The sequence below is a fragment of the Pagrus pagrus genome (assembly GCF_965226575.1).
Source record: "Pagrus pagrus genome assembly, chromosome: 1".
NCBI lineage: Eukaryota > Metazoa > Chordata > Actinopteri > Spariformes > Sparidae > Pagrus > Pagrus pagrus.
Window position 1 is genome coordinate 24,742,777 of NC_140185.1, and position 15,032 is coordinate 24,757,808.

Here is a 15,032-nt window from a genome sequence, read left to right on the forward strand (position 1 = left end):
ACTACATTTCCCGTGGACGGTCGGCTTCATGGTTGTTAACGGATAACCTAGGCTTGGGTATACTGCAATTCTCTGGAGCTGCTTGTAAACAGCTGCCTCGTTGTTGGGCGTTAAACACCGGTGAGTTTACTCCATTTTCGCATTTATTGAAAAGATAGCGGTATTGTTTCGCTTCTAAACATATTATACGTTGTCTACGACACTAATTATACGTTCTGGCGATTCTTAGAGAGGAGGCGTCGATAACTAGTTAACTAGCTGCTAACAGACCGCTAATTGTCATTATTGAATGCTAACAGACGAAGCTAATGTCAACTACAGCTAAAGGCTGCAGTGTTAAACCGATGTTAAACCTGGCTGCTGTCATTGTCAGGCCGCAGGAGCTGGCATCACCACATAGCTGTTATTGTACTCTGTCACCTAGAGGGCGCCGTTTCTCCTGTTTGTTTGTTTGTAAATACAGTGTTCAAGTTCATGAGATTTTGTTTTCAAAGTAGCCAGATGTTACTCTGTGTCAATGAGCTGTATTGTTCTGTACTTCTATATATTTGTGTCACTTCATTCATCAAAAACAAACCCGAAGTTGTTGTTAAGTGTCTCCAAGTCTGGGGTACTTTTCAGTGCTCCTCATGCAGGTACAGGCTACCAGAAAAGAAAAACCAGCAGTGTGTTGGTGTACACCTGATTAAAATTACAGCACAGCACCCTGCAATTCAAGTTAGAGCTCAAGTCTGAGTTGCAGGGTTCACCGATTCATGTTCACCAACTATACACAGTAAAGCAGTAGCAGATGTTTGTTTCAGTTCCTGCTTTTTAATGTTTTTTAAGTAACATTTTCTGAATACCAAATGCAACACAAAGTGAAGCAAAGCAAGGGAGGTTTATTTGTTTAGCACTCTTTTCCCCCTTTATTTAATAGACCAGAATAGAGGCTGTAAAGAAACATGGTTATGTGGTATGCAACTGAACTTGGCCTGCAAACTTGTAATATTATTAAAAAAACAATTTCCCAAACCCTTACAGTTGGATGTTTATTATTGTATATGGTATCTTGATTGTTAACAATAATAAACTAATTCTGGCCTGCTTAAACTCAAGATTCATTCAACTATTCTTCAGCTTGCGACACACTGGCCTACTTTTCTTTATCGCCACAACATGCTGCCCCCAGTGTTTAACCTCCTTATATCCTCCAGATCCCTGTATATTGCTGACAACTGACAGAAATGTCAGAGACGTCAAGTGATGCAGAGTCGTCCTGTGGCTGGACTATTATCAGTAATGAGGTACAAATCCTTTTTCCTTCTTCTTAATCCCAGCTAGTTTCATTTTTTGTTATATAGTTTTTGACAGGTGGCAACAAGGAGAGAAGGATTAGGAGCTGACATTTATGGTATTGAATAGAGATGAATTTACAGTCAAATAAACATTTCCGGATGATAGACTTAATTTGATTGGACTACAATACTTTCAGACATAGTAAACTGATTTGGTGGCACAAACTTGCAAATAACAAAAAAATCCCATAAAAGGGGAAAATCTACAATTGCCTGCAGCAACTTGTATGCAAAAATACTCTTTTACTACTGAAATCCAAGCTGGAGTGTTTGTCATGAAAACAATTGTTGCAATTAAAGACTATTTTTGCTTATAATTAGTTGCAGTTGCAGCTTTTCCCTTTTATGGGATTTTTACACTGAAAGCAATTCTGGCCAACTGATGTTTGTTCAGTCACAGAAGCAAATGTCGTTCTCTTTTTCTCTTTTTTCTAATATTTCTAACTTTGCCAGTCAATGCTACAAATCATCTTACACAGAAATATTTACTGTAGGCTCCTATTGCTCAGACTTATCAAGTAATGCAGTATTTATACTTCTGATAATTAATAAAGACATTTGTGTTCCAACATGCCTAGTTTTAATATATGCTCATTGTGTTTACAGGGTTCAGATATCGAGACATTGGGATCAGAGGCGGTGGTGGACTATGGAGCCGAGCTGTTAGAGCGCCCTCCAGTGGAAGAAACAAAGCTGCAGGACGCAAAGGCCGCTGCATCTGCTGGTAAAAATCCTCATATTATCATTTTAGCCGCAAGTATAATAGTAGTGGATTTTTATTAGTAATATTGACTGTTAGTTATGTTATTTGTGTAATATTATAAAAACAAAAATCATTATTTTAGTACATTATGTGTTGATGTGCATACAGATTTGTAGGGAGATGAAAGAACAAGTGAATAAATCTCATTTAGTTGAATTACAGTTATCAGCGTTGACTTTGTGAGACATCTGAAAGTCACACTGTTGACTGCCTTCAACACTTATTTTATCAACTTTTTTAATTTTGTTAATTTTTCTTAGTTACTTTCTTCTTAACTGATTAATTGATGTCCGTTTATCAAGGACAAATGCTAAAAGAAATACAGTTTTTAGGTTGTCAGAGAGTGAATATCTGTGGGTTGTGCACTGTTGCAAAAACAGGGAATTGAATATGTCTTCTTGAACATTTTTTAAAAACTGTTTTCTGACATTTTATGGACCAAACAATAAATAGTTTAATCATGTAAACTAATCAACAGATTAATCAATCACCAAAATTGTGTTGAAAAATTGAGTTGCCGCCTTGGTTATGAATATCATTTTTAAAACCCATTTTTCAGCTGACTGTGTTGAGGAGAGCATCGCTGAGTCACTTGATGACACTCTGGGAGAAAAACCCGTAGAGACACTGTACGCCTCTGAGGTGAGACAGACAAATAACCTGCATAACCTGTTCTTTAAACAATCCAGAGCCACTCTGTTGCTGCTGCCTTGCCCTTAACCTTTAATATATTATATTTTCTCCAGACTGGAAATACCACCACAGGGCACCAGAATGTGAGTCTGTTGTCCTCCAGCGATCACTCGGACATTGTGACTCTCAGAGACTTGAAGGAGGACGAGCATGTTGAGGTGGGCGAAGAGGCAGCAGCCAATGAGGAGTTCTACCTTGGCACCTCCTGCAGCAGCCAGTACGCCTTCACTGCTGCTGAGACTGGTAGGCCTGCTACAACACACACACGCTGACACGCTGAACTGTCACTGCGTCTTCTTCGCCACATCAACGCAAAAACTTTCTTTCTCTGCCTGTTTTGTACGTCGTCGAAGCAGGTTTGAGGTTGAGTCACTGGAAACTTCCACAGAGACTCCTGAGCTTAGGCTACCACCTGAGAAGTCAGCTCACTGGAGGCCGCTCTTTCCCAGGTGGCCTGATTGAAACTGGAGTGAATCTTAAATGATGCTAAGCTTGCTCACAGAACTAATCCTGATTATTGGCTGACAAGAACACAGGCTGATGTGAGCCAGCTGTGCATGTTCAACCACATTTTAAAGAATGCAAAGTAGTTTCCTTCACTGTTTTTTTTTTTTTTCCACGTGTTTGCATGTTTGCGTGGTGTACGTCTGGTCCCCCTTCAGTCAACAACATGTTTTTCTTCTTGTTCCTACAGTTGATTGTTTGAGCTCCACTGTGTGCAGAGTTTGACACTAGAAGGCTGTTTTCACATTCATACAAGCACGATTGGTGACATAAATAGTTTGGAAGCCAAGATGTGGGAACTTGAAGCCTCCGCCTCACATGCACTGAGGATTTTAATGTGGATACTTTTTTTGCGTAGGATATATCAGACAACAATTATTGTTCCAGGCAGACTATTTGATTAGAGTGTGAAGAGGCCTTATAGAGACCTTGTAGTGATATTATGAGTCAGTCTAAGAATTGTGAGCCGATAATTTGCAGCCATACGCTTTGAAATCTAATCTTTGAAGGTGTGAATTAAGGTGTGAATTTCTTTGGTGACATTTAGCTTTTTTTTAATCCAGCAAATCTAACACAGAGAAGCATACATATAAATAAGAATACAGCAGAAAACAACTAAAACAATAATTATAAATACAACTATAAAACAGAAATGAAGAAACAAAAGGGCTTCTAAGAGTCTCTCATGTCTGTACAGTAAATATGAAGCTACAGCCAGTTAGCTTAGCTTTGTCCGAAGGTAATGAAATTTGCTTATGAGCACCTCTAAAGCTCGCTAATAGACATGTTAAATCTTATGTGTTTAATCTGTACAAAAACCAAAGTGTAAAAACAACTCTTTGCAATGTTACAGTGTTTATGTGTCGGACTATTTCTTGTCTTGTGTTATCGATCTTCTCATCCAACTCTCAGCAAGAAAGCAAATATTATTTCCAAAATATTCTTTTAATGTTTTAATTTCACAAACACTAAAATGAATCAAGATCTTGCAACAGAGTTGTTCAACAGTAGGGAATCAGTTAATCTGTAATGTTTGTTATCTGCATGATTGACCTCACATGGTGCTTTCTGAGCCTGATATTTTTGTGTGTACCTCCTCCTTTCTGTTACTTTCTTTTCATCATGGGATCGCTACAACCATAACCTTGTGTATTTTTCTGTAGTTTTCCCGGTGCAGCAGCCTGCAGTGACACACTCGAGCAGCAGTGAGGATGAGGCAGGGCGAAGCGGCGGTACTGTTGTCCGAAGACGAAGGTTGAGGAAGAATACCACGAGCATCGTGACAGAGCCTGAGGAGGAGGAGGAGGCTCTGGAGACAGGCCAGAGTGAGAAAGAAGAAGAGGAGGAGGAGGAGGAGGAGCAGGCAGATGACGGAGAGCAGGAGGAGCAGGCTGAAGCAAGACCCCCTGCTGCTGCTCTGGATGGCCAAAATGTGCAAATGCAGGGCAGCAGCATTCTCAACAAGTGTATCCTGATCGCCCTCGTCGTAGCCATCAGCATGGGCTTTGGACACTTCCATGGTAAGATTTTACTGACGTTATTGTTAACGCAGAAGTTCATCTATGAAATCCACCTGATTTTCACAGAGATTTTAGTTTGGTTTTGTCGTGGTCAGTCTCTCACTGCAGCATTAGAAATGTACTTTGTGTCAGAGTTATCCTCAGTTTGTTTTCACGGCTCTTTAGATTTGGTTGACCAGGTGCAAGAGTACTGTACCCGTCCTACTCTTACAGACATTATAGACCGACTGACCTGTAACAATGTTTTCTAATGTTTTGTTTGTGTAAATAATGTGTTGGTGTTTCACTGACAGGCACAGTGCAGATTCAGGAAAGACAGAAAACTGTGGAGAAAATCAGAGTGAATGACCTTGATGGTGGGAGAGATCTGATTCACTGTCATTTACGAGAACACACAAACCAGGTCAGGCACAACACAAGTCACAACTCACAATAATAATAAGCTCATTCACAGCAAACATACATGACGATTGATTCATTCTTTACCATGCTTTTGACTTCTGTTACTTCTTTAATGCAGACTTATTTTTCTTTATATTTAAATTGACTTTATTCTTAAACACAGAAACCCTGCACGCTAGTTTGATGCAACAAGACACAGTAGTCCAGTGATAAATCAGTGAAAAATTCCACCCGTTTCCAATTTTGAATCAGCATCAGAAAATACTTTATTGATCCCCATGGGGAATTACATACTTTTCAGATGCTGCTTCTCGAGTAAAAAATATATCACAAGATGTAAACGACATTTAGATAGAAAAAGATAATCCAACAAGAGTAAGTAAGAGTAAACTATATTAAGTACTAGAATGGACCAGACTTTAATGGACCAAAACTCGTCTCTTCCTTTTCTCCAGAGGGGCGACTTCGACCTGGATGACCTGGATGAGAAAAAAGTAATTTCACTGCTCACAGAGGTGAATGAGAAGATGAAGAGAGAGAACCACAAGCTCAACATCCAACAGGCTCACATTCAGGTAACTGCATAGTACAAATGCAAAATAAATGCAAATGTAACCGTATGGAAATGTTGTTAGTTAAAACTGAAGCAAAAGCTCTTTGTTTCACTTTTCTTCCTCAATTTTGTTTCGCTTTTCAAATTGAGTGAACTTTGTGACCTCATTGATTAATCATTACTCATTGCATCCCTTTCAAAAAGCCATAATTCCCCCTCTTGTACCTTCTTTTCCCATCAGACTCAGAGAGATGACCTGGAGATGTTGCTGAAACAGAAGGCTGAGGAAAGGAGTAACGTTGTTTCTCAGCAGCAGACGTTGACAGCTGAGAACCAGCTGCTGAAAAACTCCCTTGAACGTGAAGAAAAGACCCTGTCCACCTTACAGGAGGAGCTGAGAAACCTGCGAAACAAGATTAAAGATTGGGAGGCATCGGGAGCAGTTACTGACTCCCTGCTGTCAGAAAACCAGAGGCTGAAAGATCAGCTCGAGGAGGAGAAAGAGCTGATCCGAAGCTTCCAAGGCCAGAGGGAAGACATGATGGCCGAGGCACAGACACTGAGGAAGAAGCTCGACAGGGAAAGGAAGGTTACAGATGAGCTGAGGAGGGACTTAAATCAGCTGAGAGGTCGCATCCACGGAGCTGAAAAGGAAGCTGGTTCGGAGTCCGAAGAGCTTCAGTCGCGTCTGATGGAGCTGGAGAAGAGACTTAGCTTCGAGCAGCAGCGCTCCGACCTGTGGGAGAGGCTGTATGTGGAAACAAAGGAAGAAAGAGCCAAAGGAGACACTGAGCCTAAAATGAAGAAACCAAAGCCAGGCATGGCGGGGAAGGTGAAAGAGACATTTGATGCTGTGAAGAACTCCACCAAGGAGTTTGTTCATCACCACAAAGAGCAGATAAAGAAAGCAAAGGAAGCTGTGAAGGAGAATCTGAGGAAGTTTTCAGATTCTGTCAAATTAACCTTCCGAAACTTCAAGGATTCAGCTTCCACCTTCATCAACAAAGCCAGAGGTTTTTATGATAAGAGAAGTCATGAGAAGAAATCAAGAGAGTCGTGGCAGCACAGATCCCACAAGCCTCACCACGGACATGCACACAAATTTGATGACTCCTTCCAGAGCAGCCACAACACCCGGAAATCAGGAGGTAAAGTTCACGAAGATCGAGGTCAAAACGGCCCCAAGTCCAACTTGAAAGGATGCTCTGGAGTTTTCGACTGTGCCTACCAGGAGTCCATGAGTCTCTTCAACAAAGCCATGGATCCAATCAGAGCAGATGAATTTTACCAGCTGCTGCAGAGCTACCTGCAGCAGGAAGTCGACCACTTCCACCACTGGAAAGACCTGGAGATGTTCATCAACAACTTCTTCCACAATGGAGTGTTCATCCACGATCGGATGCTGTTCACAGACTTTGTCAGCGGCGTGGAGGACTATCTGACCCACATGCATGAGTACCACGGACTTGATGACAATGTGTTTGGAGATCTTGATGATTTCGTCTACCGCCACTTCTTTGGAGAGGCTTACACAAGAAGCTATGGCCCAAAGTAAGTCTCCTGGGGCTGTAGTCACAAGGTATCTCATGATACAAGAAGGCCACCTTGAAGACTAACTAAGGCTTTCCTTCCAGAACTTCCAAACAATTACTGAATAATTTCCAAGATTATTTCAAAGTTTTTCATGGAATGAAAGCCTTAAGCTGCGTTCCAGACAACCTTGGAGGTCTGAATTTCCTAGTTCCAACCTTTTACAAACTTTACCAACTTCAAGTGACATCACGTTGTACATTTTCTAGAAGGAAGTCAGAAATGTTTGAGTTCTGAGTTGTCTGGAACGCAGCATCAATCTGATACTAATGTTGGGGAAATAGAGACGGTGTTGATTTAAAATTAGCTTTTCTTTCAAGGAAATTAATATTTTCTCCCAAAAATTGGACTAAATGACATGAACTGAAATTGTTAAGAAATCTATATCTGTAAATTAATTCCTAAGCTAATATGAAATAAAATATTATTTCACAAACTTGAGTGCAACATGGATGGATGGAGCCCAAAGTGACGTCTTCAAATATCTTGTTTTATCCAAAAGTTTAGAGTCCAGATCTTCGAATGTTTGTAGAGTTGCTTCAAAAATGACTGAAATGATTACTTGATTATCTAAATAGATGCAGAAAGGATCATCTGTTACATTGTTTATTTATTTATTACAGAATATTTAATGAACTCTTGAAAAAATTTAAGTTTTAAAAGTGTTTCCAACAAATCATTCAAATCAACACATCATTTTTTTCAGTGTTGAAGCAGTGGAGTTGTGCAAACTGTCATTTCCTGTGTTACTAGACTGCTTTGATTGTGTTGTTAAATGTTCAGTCTACTGCAGCTGACGGATTGTGAGCAGGTCTTGCTGACTTGAGGACTCTTCTGGGCCGCCTTCTCTCATACTGAAGCTATTTTTACAGCTAAAATATTTTGTGAATGACATCTTTGACCGAAGTCTTCAAGTTAGGACTTATTTTTAGTTGTTTTGCAGTCAGAACCTCAGATGTTTTTCCATTATCATCCAACAGCTTGTACATACTCATGAGTTCAACACAATAATACTAAGTCATGCCATTTATGTTTTGTGTTTGAATCCCACAGCGGGCCGTTTGAGAGACCCGACGCAGACTCCAAGGACACGAGGGCAAAACATCATCAGCGAAAGCAGCAGAGAGCCCGACCTCGACCACACAGTGAACGCAAATGGAGCCGATCAGGAAGAAACGCAGACCGACACATTGCTGATGTGAAAATAGAACTGGGTCCAATGCCGTTTGATCCGAAATACTGATAAATCTCAACCGGTTTAATATTCTAGTTGCAAATTCTATTTTGGATTGTATGTAGATGCTAAATCTCCTTTTTTTTTTTTGTACGTTTGCACAATGTTAACTTTTCAATGCTACTGACTGAAGTTGATCCGTTTGTGTTCAGTGAAGTAATTACTAGGTTCGGAGTGGAAGATGTGGCATATCTGACATCATTTGCTCTTCTTAGTTTCATTCTTATTTTGGCCTTTAAATTATTGATCTGATGAAGACTTTCTGCTGAAACGCGATCGGTACTACATATGTTTAAAAAGAGACTTTAAAATAATGAGCAGAAAATGGTAATTTGGAACCGAACTATAAAAAAACAAAGATATGCCACATTTTGGATGTTTGTGTCTAGTCATGTAGTTGTTTTAATTTGCTGCTACAGAGACAGGGTTGTGACAAGGTTGTTGTTATGCTTTCAGAGTTAATATGCAGTTTTCTAACATTCCACCTCGAGCTTGTTTTAACTGGACCTGGCAGTTTTACTTGTTTATGTCCATGTGTTGGGGAAAAAAGACTGGAAAAATAATGTCACACCAAATTTAGTTGTGAATAATAACAAAACAACACACATTTGACACAGTGATGTTAAAAAAAAAAGAGTTTAATTTCAGTAGCAAATCTATATCATGTGACATTGTTATTGAGGAAAGAAAATTGCCATTGTTCCAGTGTTTGTCAGTGCCTTTCATAAATAAAGATGCTTCCTCCAACTTTTCCCTCAGGAAAATGAGTATGAAACATCTCTGCTGTCCTCACAAAGTTATTCGCTTGCAAAAACACAGAGATTTCCTGCAACAACAAAAACACATCAAATTTTAGACAAAACGTTTTAAAACACATGGAGAATTATCGCTTGTGGATGTCTTACCTTCTCCAAAACATCGAACAAAACCAGATGTGTCGGTAGAGAAGATTTGTACGGAAATGATGTCCTGAGCCAGTGAAGAGGGTCGTCGTAGAATCTGTCCGCTTCATCGACGTAACCCTCCTCTCCGAGGTCTGGAGGACACTCAAGAAACCTCATCTTCATCGGACAGTGGACGTGGCTGCAGAGAGAGAACCGTCAGTCAGGTCGTGTTCAACACAAGGTAGGGAATTTTTACTTTCCAAAGTGTTTTTTTGTAAAGTTTGATGTTTCACTTGGCCTGTATCAAGTTATTAAAGTCACCTCAAGGTCCCTGTAATAGTTGAGATCGAGCTTTCTCCTGTCCTCATCAGCGGGTCATGTTTGCACAGTTACCATTGAACACATGATATGGTTGAAAACTCCACAACATCCACTAAATGGACCTCAAGGTGAGATTTTTTTTCCTGCTGTTTCCAAGGTTGAGCATGAAACTGATGACCATTTATTCTGTCTCAGTTTTAAGCTTTGGAAACTTTTAGCTTTAGTCACGTTTTCAAGATCTTATTCAGGAAAATTCAGGGCTCAGATTTCAAACATATTTTAGTCACCATGGACTTACATATACTCTTGTAAAAAAGAGTCACCATGAAATACTTTTGATTATAGGACTACTACAGTTACTCAAAATTTAGTCTTTAGACTGCAGACTGTCCTCCAGGTGTGAACGGCTGTAATGCACCTGTAAAAAGGCGTTGAGTGGCAGGGCATGAGGAAGAGGACGTCTGTCTGCGGAGGGCTGGAGATGTTGCTGACTTCACAAAGTGTCTGGAGACGAGTCATGACGTCAAGAGTGCCTCTCTGGTGGATCAGACCGGTGTACAGCGCTGCAGTCAGGTTACTCACTAACAAGAAGAAGGCAGCAGCTCGTCGCCACGCTTTCAAGTTAGCCAGGGATATGCCTGCAGAGGAAGAAGTGTTAAAAAACACATATCTGTCCGTTCGTAGATGTTTTTGATGTGATACTGAGAACTTACCACTGAAGATCATACAGAACGGCAGCACCGGATAGATGAACCTGAACTCCTTGTGAGGAAGCAAACTGAATAAAAAGGATTCAAACATGTTACAACAGAGCAGAACTCATCACAATCAAACTGCCTGAAGTGAAGCTCTGAGGAGCATTTGACCACTGGCATCGCGGTGGAAAAACATTTCCCTGAGCGGGTCCCTATTTTGTATCTTTTGCAGTCCTGCAAACTGTTTCAAAAAAATATTCCACTGATTACATGTGGCAGCAACACGCCAAAAAACATAGAACTGCACCAGTAAGGGGAGTAAAAAAGAAAACTGCTAGCAAGTGAATGTGAATATAAACAATACAGGACTCAAAATGATCAAAAACATCAGCTTTGCAAATGTCGACTGAGGAAGGAAATGAATTCAGCATGTTTGTGTTGGTGACTAACACTTAACATAAACAAAACTTTGTTTACAAGAGAACTTCAAAGGGCAACTTCCAGTACAAGATAACATTAAAAACACATGCACTCAGGGCTGCAACCAATGATGTTTTCCAGTCTCGATTAATCTGTGAATCATTTTCTTGATTAATTGATTAGTTATTTAGTCAATAAAATGTCAGAAAATGGTGAAAAATGTGGAGCAGTGTTTCCAAAAGCTGATGTCCTCAATTGACGTCCCAACCCGAAGATATTAAGTCATATTTCATAGATGATGAAAGAAACCTGCAAACAATGTATGACACTCGAGATATTAAACATTCACACAAGGATAATCAACTTAAAATAAATATATACTTACTTTAAATGCCAAAATATCACAAATAAAATGTGAGGTTTTATTTTAGAAAGAATGAAAAGCTATCTTTCTCGAAGCTACCTTCTCAGTTTGATAACTAAAGCCTGTGAATGTGAGCGCAAACGTTTTACCTGTAAACCACGAGCGTCCAGACGACTGCTGCCAACAGAATCTTGTATCTTTTGAAGGCGATGGTGCAGCCGTGAAGGAAGAGAGGAAGATGAGGGCCGATCACAACGGCGAAGCCCTGAGTGAAGTACCAGTGCCAGGGATGAGAGCCGTAGAAATCAGCCACACTGTAGACGATGTTAAACTTGAGGAAGTTGAACTGGACCATGGTCCACTGAAACACACAGAGAAAAACTGTTATTTTTGACTCTATGAGCAGAAGTTAGTGTGATTTAAAAACACATGGATTTAATGTTTCACCTTGTCATAGAATATACAGTCGATCAGTGTTGAAATCACAACAGCCACAGCTCTGGAAAGGAGGAAAAAAAAGGATTATTAAACAAAAACATGAGGATGAAATACAGATTATTTTAAGTGACATTAAAAAGGTACAAACCCTATAGGAATGCATTTATGAGTGATGAGCCTCAGTTTGTTTTCTTCCTGCCAGAAATGATACATCAGCAAAGGGAACCAGACGATCAGGGCTGTCGGCCGCACAATGATTGCCAAGGCCACCAGGGACAAATATTTTTTGCTGGAAAAACATCAACAAGGTATCTGTAAATAATCTATTTTTACAGATGAGATTAATTAACAATAAGAAGAGTGAAAATATGAGATGAGTCAAGACCTGCTGTGTGTTTTGGACCCCGGGAGGGGGAAATAAAAAAGAGCCAGGCAGGTGATGGTGGTCTCCATGCTGTTGGTCAGAGTCCTGGTGCAGCAGAACCACGAGAACCAAGAGCACAGATGGCAGAAGAACTACAGACCAGAAGAAGAAGAAACAGCGAGGCATTAGATGACGGCTTACATCCGGCACTTCTGCCTTTTTATTCCTCACACAAATCTCCTCCTCACCGTCCATGTTGCAACGTCACGACTCTCCAGCGTTCGGATGAGGAAGAAGAATTTTACATCTGCAAACGCAGCCAGGAGTGCTTGAAACACTCGCGGCAGCCAAATCTGCACAACCAACCAAAGCAGGATTAGAAAGACAAAGTGACTTTCTGATGTAAAGTTGTCTGGGTAGAAGATATGAGAACTTACCAGGAGATAGACAGAGTCGTAGTTTATGAAGTGTAATATTTTGTATATGGATGCAAACATGAGTGGATAGAAGAATCCTCTTATTCCTTCCTTCCATTCCCAGGTCATGTACCCATAAGTCACACTGTTAAGGCTGTAACAGCACAAAATAATAGAAGAACGACGAAAATAATAACAAGCTACAGGTTTCAGCTAAACAAATGTCAACACTTGCTTGTTGTTTTGTTGCATTGTAAGAAACAAAAGCCCAGTTTTGAAAATAGGTGGCCCCAAACCCAAAGCTGAGTTCTAGTTGGACAAAACAGCAAAATCACAACATTGTGTCTAACACACAATGTTGCTACGACAAACTCCTCGCTGAAGGAAAAACAATTTCCCCTCAGGGCTCAATGAAATATTTCTGATTCTGATTTTAAGTTTTGTTTATTACCAGTTGCCGGATTTTGTATTGTCTTATATGCAGCTCTATATACTGTCATTTTATCCTGGACTCCTTTGCAGAAGATGTGCCCAAACTCAGTGGGACTCACCTGGTAAAATAAAAATTATTGAGAGACACTGAATGTGAAAAGTTACAGAATAAGATCCTCTAACTGATGGAGAAAAACACATTAACATACTATGTGGATCTTCCTTATGACACTGTTGTCTAGTGCTAATAATAATGATAATCCACAGCAGTCCAGTCACACAGCAGCAGATGATCATGTCACAAAGGATATTTGAAGACCATCCGATGGGAAACCTCCAGAGACTGCCAGTACTCATCAGGGACGAAGCTGGTCTGAACCAGGAAGCAGTTGATCAGCCTGAACGCCACACAAAACACTACAACTCTGGCTCTCAGCACACCTGTGGAGTCAAACAATCCCTTCATATTAGTAGTGTTATTTCTTTTCATCACAGCATACATGTTTTGTCCTGACATGAAACTATCACGTGTGGGTCCCACCGTCTTTGAGAAGAGATTCATCTTTCTTTGAGTACAGTTGAGATTTTCGTTTCCTCAGTTTCACTTCTTCCACTTTATTCCCAAATTTCAGACGTGGTCGGATGTTCTCCATCAGGACATTTTGTCTTTCTTGTCTCCACAGTCTGCTGCCGACATAATACACCTGTCAGGATGTAGGTCAGGTGTGATCAGTCAGATTCAGAGGCTGAATCAACTCCTCAAGTGGAGATCAGACACACTTCACTTTAAACATACGATATTAACTTAACCTGTTTGATCAGGTGCTACGAGTTAACATCCTGCACAATTTATTTCACCAGCAGTATTAAACTGTTACAACTTCAACTGAACGAGCATGAACTATTATTTCCAGTGAGCACAGAGCGAGCGGTGCTCATCAGCTGCGCTTCCGCATTCATACTAACTTCCGGGGGAACGTTGTTTCCCGCCTTCAAAGTAAAAGCTCTACAATACCGACATGTTGGTTTTGATGAGCCTCAGAAACATTTGAGTCACCTTTCTCCTAACTGCAGACAATATATTTAAATAGTTTGCACAGTAAAACATTTAGGGAAATGTTACAAAGGACAACATTGCTCAGTCAACATTACAGTTACAAAAAGGCACCGCTTAATCACTACTATTAATGAGAAAGCGGAAATAAATCATGTATTAGTTGTAGTAATAATTGTAATATTGTAGCCAATTTCACTAAGTTTATAGCAGAAAATCAAAACAATTTTAAAATTGTCATTTTTTTTCACGCAAAATCATTTCAAGGCTCCAGTTTAACAAAGGAAGATGAATATTTGCTGTTTATAATTATTTTAATTGGTTTCATTTATCATGAATACATTTGTATTTTATAGTATTGTTTTGACGAAACAAACACTCAATATGTCAGCTCTTGAGCTTTTGGCAGTTGTGACAGTATTTCTTACTATTATCTGATTATGATTTTACTTAAATTATATTAGTGCCATTTTGAATGCAGTTTTTTTTAAAAATTATTTTTATTATTACTGCTGTGTCTCAAGTAAAAATCTGAATACTTCCTCCACTCTTGTTTAAATGATGTAAACTCAAGTTTTCTCTAATGTCGCCCAGGTAAATCTTTGCAGTATCACTCTACAGAGCAGGGAGGAGGTCGCTGCACTGTCCGCTAGGTGGCGAACTGTAGCTCTCACGGTTCTACCAGAATTCACACAGTAGAAGAAGAACGCATGCCTGCTGAACACAAGTCTCCTCTGAGTCCTTGAAGTTGTGTCTTGTCTTTTAACCTCCATGCTGTCCTGCCTGTCTCCGTTTGGTGACTGCAGACGCTTCGAATAAACCGCTCGTCGGTAAGTTATAAATGTTGTTGAGAATGTTCTCCAAACCAGCATAAGTGCCTTTATTATTCAGCTTAAGGTTAAGGAAACTGTTAAGCTAGCAGACGCTCTGTGTATATCCGGTCTGGATGTTTCAAAATAAGACTCATACAAATGTAAATAATTCTCAGTGAAAATAGTTTAAAAGTCAGGGTAAATGGCTTTGTTCTCATGGCAAAATGGTTTATATG

General features: G+C 39.9%; 2 protein-coding genes across 6 annotated transcripts in view; one reads left to right on the forward strand and one right to left on the reverse strand.

The window, feature by feature from the left end:
• Positions 1–9,343, forward strand: ccpg1 (cell cycle progression 1). 2 transcript variants are annotated; one of them, XM_084359372.1, is made up of 11 exons: positions 1–120; positions 1,197–1,286; positions 1,944–2,061; positions 2,660–2,742; positions 2,847–3,036; positions 3,150–3,242; positions 4,461–4,817; positions 5,111–5,220; positions 5,675–5,794; positions 6,014–7,323; positions 8,416–9,343. In XM_084359372.1, exons 2-11 carry the CDS (start codon positions 1,227–1,229, stop codon positions 8,603–8,605), a joined length of 2,631 nt encoding a protein of 876 aa, XP_084215498.1. In that variant the 5' UTR covers positions 1–120; positions 1,197–1,226; the 3' UTR covers positions 8,606–9,343. The 2 variants fall into 2 exon arrangements, with proteins under 2 accessions (XP_084215498.1, XP_084215499.1); XM_084359373.1 differs by lacking the exon at positions 3,150–3,242 and having other exon boundaries at positions 4–120.
• pigb (phosphatidylinositol glycan anchor biosynthesis, class B) overlaps positions 9,214–15,032 on the reverse strand; it is a 9,341-nt gene continuing 3,522 nt past the window's right edge. For 3 of the 4 annotated variants that reach the window (XM_084359394.1, XM_084359397.1, XM_084359395.1), the window contains exons 2-13: positions 13,472–13,634; positions 13,242–13,371; positions 12,520–12,637; positions 12,331–12,435; positions 12,104–12,234; positions 11,867–12,007; positions 11,728–11,779; positions 11,430–11,641; positions 10,515–10,579; positions 10,220–10,439; positions 9,502–9,679; positions 9,214–9,422 (exon numbers count right to left, since the gene is read on the reverse strand). In XM_084359394.1, coding sequence (XP_084215520.1) covers positions 9,309–9,422; positions 9,502–9,679; positions 10,220–10,439; positions 10,515–10,579; positions 11,430–11,641; positions 11,728–11,779; positions 11,867–12,007; positions 12,104–12,234; positions 12,331–12,435; positions 12,520–12,637; positions 13,242–13,371; positions 13,472–13,634 — 1,629 coding nt within the window. In that variant the 3' untranslated portion in view covers positions 9,214–9,308. Of the gene's footprint in view, positions 9,423–9,501; positions 9,680–10,219; positions 10,440–10,514; positions 10,580–11,429; positions 11,642–11,727; positions 11,780–11,866; positions 12,008–12,103; positions 12,235–12,330; positions 12,436–12,519; positions 12,638–13,241; positions 13,372–13,471; positions 13,635–13,740; positions 14,117–15,032 lie in introns of those variants that run through there. The other variant, XM_084359396.1, reaches the window with a different exon arrangement.

Excerpts from the sequence above, each read along its gene's own strand:
- ccpg1 (XM_084359372.1), top strand. The coding sequence starts at position 1,227 with ATGTCAGAGACGTCAAGTGATGCAGAGTCGTCCTGTGGCTGGACTATT. Across the intron at positions 1,287-1,943 it reads GGACTATTATCAGTAATGAG|GGTTCAGATATCGAGACATT; the intron begins GTACAAATCCTT and ends TTGTGTTTACAG. Across the intron at positions 2,062-2,659 it reads AAAGGCCGCTGCATCTGCTG|CTGACTGTGTTGAGGAGAGC; the intron begins GTAAAAATCCTC and ends CCCATTTTTCAG.